The 8413-nt window shown below is 38.7% G+C and overlaps 1 protein-coding gene across 1 annotated transcript in view; it reads left to right on the plus strand.

Moving 5' to 3' along the window:
• Positions 1-8075, plus strand: part of LOC148115444 (uncharacterized) — a 50704-nt gene extending 42629 nt beyond the window's left edge. The window contains exons 2-3 of the mRNA XM_087885164.1: positions 5516-5561; positions 7277-8075. Coding sequence (XP_087741290.1) covers positions 5516-5561; positions 7277-8075 — 845 coding nt within the window. The remainder of the gene's footprint in view (positions 1-5515; positions 5562-7276) is intronic.
• The last annotated feature ends 338 nt before the right edge of the window (positions 8076-8413 follow it).

Consider the following 8413-nt stretch of genomic DNA (forward strand, 5'->3'; position numbering starts at 1 on the left):
GATGGCAATGGGAGGTTCGAAGAACTGGTAGCGACAGTAGCACGATGCTCCGCCCACCTGCCCAGTCATCGTTACATCGTTGTAACCTGTTTTTTACCCTCTGCGCATGCGCAGAGGTTCGCGGCGCATGCACTTCCGAACCGGTAGGGAAGGTAAGTAGATTTCACTCCTGATCAGAGGTGGGTTTCAGCAGGTTCTGACCAGTTCTAGAGAACCGGTAATGGAAATTTTGACTAGTTTGGAGAACCGGTAGTAAAAATTCTGACTGGCACCTCCACCATCTATTCTCTGCTTCCCAAGTCCCAGCTGATTGGGAGGGAATGGAGATTTTACAGTATCCTTCCCCTGCCAAGCCACACCAATCAAGACATGCCATGCCCACCAAGCCACGCCCACAGAACCGGTATTAAAATTTTTGAAACCCACCACTGCTCCTGATCCATGTTCAATACATATTATACAAGTCCATACTATAATATGGTGCAATCTCTGGAATACATAAGATTTATATATTATGGAAGCACATCTATTTCTAAGACACAGCTTTAAAAAAAACCTGCGCTCTTTCTACGGTAGGAATCTTGCCTATAAATACTGAGATAAATAAAAACAAAAAATGTGTCTATTTCCATAGATTTTTTAAAAAATATTATGGAAAGAGACTAAATTAAACTTCTAGGTTTAAAAAAGGAATAATATATCCATCCCTTGTAGTAAAAAAATATTTGTACCTATTGCATAGAGTGTGATCCAAGCTTGGATTTCCTATGCTCTGTAGTTCTCAAGATGCAGCATGTGCAGCCCAAGTTAGCACCCCCTTTAATACTTTCCTAATCTGGAAATATAATTCACCTGTGTTATGAAAGGTGAGATCAGATTGTTCCATAGATTCCCTACTTTGCCACTCATCAGGAATATTAGGTTAGGTATCAGAAAGATTTAGATTACTGCCAGATAGGTTTCTACTAATGTTAATGTACAAGCCATACAACATTCTTCTCAAAAAGGCTTGCTTATCCCTAGGACAAATCTAAATTGCAGCCTAAACTTCTCAAATGATTCCATCTTTTTTTTTAAAGCAGCTTTAGAAATTCTACTCTGGATTGCAGTGGATTGGCACAGGCACCAGATTGCTCTGTGGCCATCAACAGATTAGATCCCAAATCCCTGTGACTTTCCTTTGCTTTCCCAGATGTTTGTGAACATGGCATCAAGCTCCAGAGAAATCAGGAGATCCAGGCATTTCAAATGGGTATAAAGCAGGTTCTGCTTTATACCCATTTCAAATGGGTATATAGCAAATTCTGACAGGTTCTGGAGAACCAGTAGCAGAAATTTTGAGTAGTTCGGAGAACCGGTATATACGACCTCTGGCTGGCCCCAGAGTGGGGTGGGAATGGAGATTTTGTAATATCCTTCCCCCAGGAGTGGGGAAGGAATGGAGATTTTGCAGTATCCTGCCCCTGCCATGTGCACCAAGTCACGTCCACAGAACCGGTAGTAAAAAAAATTTGAATTCCACCACTGGTATAAAGATTTATTGCAAGCTTAAGCTCTCTACAAGAATCTGAACTACTAATGGCCAAGAGAAATTGGCGGTAGATAAGGGTAGAAGGAATTCTACCTGGCCTGGACTTAGATCTCTTGTGGGTATGAAGGGACTCACGTTTGACTCCTTCCTCAGGCTCAGCCTGGTTATCTCCTACACATAGGTTAGGGCTTTGTCTATCATGAAAAGGGATTTCATATTTAGGAGGAAGTCATGTTCAATAAGCCATTACTGGCTAAGCTGAGCCACAAATTAAAGACCTACAAAATGGCTTGACACAGTATGTACAATTCATTGCTGTCCCTTATATGCAACCAAGTCATAACTTATAATAATGGTCATATAAGCACTTTAGTCATTTAAAAACATGAGGCTCATGCTGTGTACAGAGTCTCTGCCAACAGGTTCTATGCTGGATTTCTTCACTAGTCATTTATTCATATCTTACTTGAATACACATCCAAGCAGAACTGTTATCAAGCTTTTCATAGCTGCCTAAACTGAAAATGAGTTTTCTCCAGCATGATTCCTACAGAGTCTTTAGCAAGATTCATTAAGAGGAAAGAACAGTGATTCAAGCATTTCTGCAAGTGAATTTTTTTTAGATTAGAATCAATATATTTCTGAGTACATTAAGGCAGAATCTGATTTTTTTTTCTTGGACGCTGGGGCGGTGGGGGTCTGCAGGTTTGCACTATTCATAATTGAAAAGCATGCCTTAAGCTATAGATCTTTTACCGTTACTGAGCTTAAGTGTTTTCCACCAACTTCCGCCCTTATTGGTGATCCTTGTCCTGTTGCTACTGGCTCTGTTTCAAGTCACTGCAGTTCCCTCCAGTTCCCTCCAAAGTGAGGAAACCTAGCAGAAGCTGGAATTTTATTTTCCATAACAATCAAGATTACCCTTCAGTTATTGTGATGAACCAAAATACACTGGGGTCTGTACTTCAAAGCACTAGGATAAGCCCCATTCATTAGATGGGCTTCAGCAGAATAACTTGGATTGCTTGATGAACAAGATATCAAATAAAAGCTCATTAGGCAGCTCATGTGGAAAATAACAGTTGCAAAAAATGAACAAAGTACTAATAAAATGATATAGCATTACAAGAAAATGCCAAAAGAAAAGAAAAGAAAAGAAAACCCTTAACATGCATTGCATAGTTGCACCACTCACTACAGCCTTCATATCCAAGACTGGATAAATCTAGCCCTTGGCCATCAAAAACCTACCATTAAACATAACTTAATAGCCGTCATTCATAAAAGATAATAAGCAATCACTAAGCAAATTTCATTATGGAAATACATTATCTTTCCTCACTATTCTGCATTTCAATATTGCCTTCAGTTCTCAGTATGATATTTTAGGAAGGACATTGTCAATCTAGAGCAATTAACCTGATAATGAGCCTGAAGGGGAACAACAATTTATGAAGAAAACTCTAAAAGTTAAAGGTATTGGGTTTGTTTAACTTAGAGAAGACTGCAGAGAAAAATGTGAGCTATTTTCAAGTATCTGAAGGCCTATCATCTAGGTAATCTTCTTCCATGGATTTAATTAAACCAATGGATTTAATTTACAATGAAACAAAATTTGATTGGACATCTCAACAATCTTTAAAAGCTTTAGATTTCAGGTGTTATACGTATCTAGAAATGCTTTAAAAATCCAGATAGCAAAAGCCTTGTCTTTTTCACTTATCTATTTTTTAATTACAAATGAAGATTTGTGGATGGTAGCAAAAACAACATAGTCCTGCTGGATTGCAAACGGTTTTCATAAATAATTTAAAACTTGCAAGGAGCCTGGATAGCTCTGCAGACAAGGCACTGTAATTTAACACCAGCTGTCTGCAATTAAAGTAAGTTTGAATCTTGCCAGGCTCAAGGTTGACTCAGCCTTCCATCCTTTCTAAGGTAGGTAAATTGAGGACCCAGTTTGTGGGGGCAATAAGCTGACTTTGTATAAAATATACAAAAGTATGAAGGCTATTGCTTAACGCACTGTAAGCCGCCCTGAGTCTCCAGAGAAGGGCGGCATATAAATCAAATTTTTAAAAAAAGGGAAAAAAAGACTAATTTTATTATCTTAACAAAGCTAGTTAATTAGTATATATATATATATTTTGCAGAATATAAACTAATGACTAACTTTGAATGGCTAGCCTCTGAATTAAACAGAGCCTCAAAAGCTTTCTTAATGATAGACTTCCAAGCATAGAATCTCACGCTTTAAAAATGTTAAAACAGATACGTATTTCTCCAAACTATAAAGATAGGAACAGTTATTCTAAAAATAAATTAGGGACACAGACACCATTAGAGAGAAAGAAGAAATATATTAGCATTAAAGTGAACTCACAAAAGCTTAACAGCCAAGCCAAGCTTCATTTAACTGAACTGAGAGTCAGACAGGGAGTAAACTTACAAAGCATGGCAAGATTTGAAAGAAGATCTAAAAGAACAGCAGGAGTGAAAAAGCATGAGACTTCCATGCACATACAATTTTCATCCAGAGCAGTTACAGGTTGATTCAAAGGAAACACAGCTCACAGATACACAAGAAAATAAGTCTTGTTGAATTCAACAAGGAGATATACCAGCATGTCACTATTATTTCTAGAAAGAAAGCCAGAAAGATTGAGAATAATAATAATAATAACAACTTAGGTTCACAAGGAAAATAAGAGCAATGAGAAGTGTTTTTCTCACTATGTAAGCAATAAGAGAAGAACAGAAAGGGAGTGCCTGACCATTAGGCAAGATATGAAAGGGAGAACATAGAATTCCTCAAGACCTATTCTTCAAAAAGAAAACTGCATAAAAAAAAAAACATAAGCAGAACAATGGACCAATGCCTGGTAATCAGATTATCTGTATGTAAAAGCATAGTTAAGGACAGTAGTGAAATCCATTTTTTTTACTACCGGTTCTGTGGGCGTGGCTTGGTGGGTGCGGTGTGGCTTGGTGGGCGTGGCTTGGTGGGTGTGGCAGGGGAAGGCTACTGCAAAATTCCCATTCCCTTCACAGTCCTGGGGAAAGGATATTGCAAAATCTCCATTCCCATCCCACTCTGGGGCCAGCCAGAGGTGGTATTTGCCGGTTCTCTGAACTACTCAAAATTTCTGCTACCGGTTCTCTGAACTGCTCAAAGTTTCCACTACCGGTACTCCAGAACCTGTCAGAACCTGCTGGATTTCACTCCTGGTTAAGGAGCACCTGGCTATAATGAATCGGTTTAGCTTTCCAAGACCAACTCAGTTGCATCCAGGAATCTGGAAGAAACTTGTGGATATCATTTAACAGTAACAGAGTTGGAAGGGATCTTGGAGGTCATCTAGTTCAACCCCTTGCTCACACAGGAGACCTATACTAGGGATTCAAACCGCCGACCTTTCTGATCGACAAGCTTCAATGTCTTAGCCACTGAGCCACCTAGCCAGGGTTAATCTCAGAGCTCCTTTCATGAACTTCGAGAAATCATGCAGGACAAGAGATTTACTGGAGAAAGAGAGAGAGAGAGAGAGAGAGAGAGAGAGAGAGAGAGAGAGAGAAAGAGAGAGAGAGAGAGAGAGAGAGAGAGAGAGAGATCCAAGGCAACTATACATAGGTCAGCATGACATTTTCACCAGGAAAATTAAACAGATTATTGAGCAGCTGGTTGTAAACAAAGAATTCATTGCTTGGCAGATGCTAGCATAGGGTTATCAAGAATAAATCATGCCAAAGCATTAGATGAAGTCTCTTCTGAGAGACTAGTGAAGAAAATAGATAATGTGGACTGGGCTATCTTACCCATCTATGGTAGCATCAAGTTTATATAGAGCTGGGTGAATAACAATATCCAAAAAGTAGTCATCAATGCCTTCGCATCATGTTGGAGCAAAGTGTCAAGTGATATACTAAAGAGTTCCACTCCAGGCCCTGTGCTGTTCAATATCTTTATAAATAACTTGGTTGCAGGTTTCAAAAATGCAATAATTATATTTGCAGATGACACAAAAAGCAGGTATGGCTTTTTGACAGCTTTATTGCCTTAGATGGCTGCATTAAGAGTCAGGAGAGCAATGGGCAGAAAACAGCCAGCTCAATTTCAAACAGATTCTGTCTTTTGGATAGGCAAAATCAAAGGTGTACAGTAGACACAGAATAGAGAGGACCATAATGGTCAGCAATATTGGAAAAAAGCATATGGGTCTTTTGAAAAAAATCATAAACTTATAATAATTCAGTAGTGTGACACAGCAAAAAAAGCAGAAGCAATCTAGGATGGATCAACCATCAATATTCACAGAAGTAATCATTCCTTGTTAATGTGAGTCATTGTCAGACTACCTTTAAAATAATGCATCCAGGTCTGAGCATCACATTTTAGAAAACACATTGACACACAGAGCATGTTCGGGGGAAAGCATCCAAGATAATAAGAGGCCTGAAAGGAAAAACAGATAAGGAATAGTTGCAGTCAGCAGCATCCACAGGTTGCTGCTGCTTTCACTGAATGATAATAGCATCATGACAGCATTGCACCATAAACGTCACCCCTTTGGATCATGCATATGATGCCACAGCACTCTAGAAAAAGGATGGGGTTGCAGTGCTGCTTGCTCACCCTCATCGCCCTTGAACAAACCTTCTCCCACCCCATAGTGTTCAGGCAATACTGATTTGAGGTATTTTTCTGGAGAAGAAAAAGCTATGAAGAAAAACTATTCAAGTATCTAAAAGCTGTCATTTAGAATAAGGGGCAGAATTGCTTATTTATATGTATAAAGGTCATATGGGTGTCCTTATTATAAATCACTCAAAATCTGGATAGCATACAAACAATAAAAAATATCCCAAATCCAGACAATATGCAACTGTTGGGTTGTTTCAGGATGCAGGAAAAGAAAGAGTAGATTTAAATTACAAGGAAGCAAATTTAGATTGGATATCAGGAAAATTCTTTCATTGTAAGAGTTGCTCAATAGTGGATCAAACCACCTTGCATGATGTTGGCCTATTCTTCTCTGGAAGTGATGAAGCAGAAGCTGGATTGTTCTTTTTTTTTTATTTTATTGAAAAGTTTTACAAAAAGTTTACATATTTCCCCCCCCCTTCCCTACCTCAACCTCCCCCCTCCCCCCTCCTCTTCCCAGAACAAATTACAGGGTATAACCTTCAACAATCATAATCAATCCTAGTCTAAATAATTATGACATTCCACATCTCTTGTTCCTTCAATTCCCTAATTACCCGCCTAGCTTTATTACTTAAAGACACACCAAATATCTATATAATCATTCATAACCTATCTGCAATTTCTTATTCCGGTATTTATTTTGAATATAATCTATCCATCTTCTCCAGTCTCTTAAATATCTTTCATTTGAATGATCCTTCAAGTACGCTGAAATTTTTGCCATTTCCGCTAGGTGGATTGTTCTTTATATGCATGCTATATCATTAGATCCCTGTATTGAGTGGGCGATTGTAGCAGATGATATTCAAAATATCATCCATCTCTTAATGTTTCTATATATAAAATGAACAGTGGGATTTAGCTAAGTATTCAACAAATGGATAGCTGCATTCCTGTCAAACAGGCAACAAGTAGTCAAAATAGGGAGGGCCCTTTCAAATCCGGCACCAGTTAACAGCGATATCCCCCCAAGGCAGTGTTCTAGGACCAACACTCTTTCTGCTTTACATCAATGACCTATGCGATCATATTAAAAGCAGCTGCATCCTCTTCGCTGATGATGTAAAATTATTTAACACCGCTAAAAATGCTACTGCCCTTCAAAGCAACCTTGACCATGTATCAGAATGGTTGTGCATTTGGCAACTCCAAATCTCAACTAATAAATGCTCTGTCCTACACATTGGCAATAAAAATCAGAACACCAAATACAAGTTGGGTGGAAACAACCTCATAGATGACCCTCACTCTATCAAGGACCTAGGAGTACTCATCTCAAATGATCTAAGCCCCAGAGCTCAATGTAACAGCATTGCCAAAAAGGCATTAAGAATTATTAACCTAATTTTGCAAAACTTCTTCTCCGGTAACACTGTATTGCTAACTAGGGCATACAAAATCTTTGTCAGACCAATTCTCGAATACAGCTTGTCTGCCTGGAATCCACACTGTATATCGGACATTAATACGATTGAGCGGGTCCAGAGATATTTCACAAGAAGAGTACTCCACTCCTCTACTCACAATAGAATCCCTTATGCCAACAGACTTGAAATTTTGGGCTTGGACAATCTGGAACTGCGCCGCCTGCAGTCTGATCTAAGCATAGTACACAAAATTGTCTGCTACAATGTCTTACCTGTCAATGACTTCTTCAGCTTCAACCTCAATAATACACAGGCAAACAATCGATACAAACTCAAGGTAAACTGCTTCAGCAACAAAATGGTCAACACCTGGAATGCTCTACCCGACTCCATTGTTTCATCCTCAAACCCTCGCAGCTTTAACCTTAAACTGTCTACCGTGGACCTCACCCCATTCCTAAGAGGTCTGTAAAGGGAGCGTGCATAAGCGCACCAGCGTGCCTACCAACCCTGTCCTATTGTCCTCATTTATTTGTATTCATTTCCTTCCTTCATGTCCATCATCATATTTATACCTGCTATCTTGTACATGTTGACAAACTAATAAAGTAAAATAAATAAATAAGTGCTAATGAAACTTGATGGACAAAGATTCATGACTGTAAAAAATTTGCCTTAGAAATAAACCCTATGGAAAAGAGGGGAGGAAAGTCCAAATAGAAATAAAGCATAAATAGCATCCTGTGCAAATGAATTTTATATGGAAATGCATCTAACTAAGCATGAAAATTCAATCATTAAGAGAATTTT

Source organism: Pantherophis guttatus, chromosome 2 (genome assembly GCF_059756535.1).
Source record: "Pantherophis guttatus breed Tessera chromosome 2, ASM5975653v1, whole genome shotgun sequence".
In the NCBI taxonomy this organism is placed as follows: Eukaryota; Metazoa; Chordata; class Lepidosauria; order Squamata; family Colubridae; genus Pantherophis; species Pantherophis guttatus.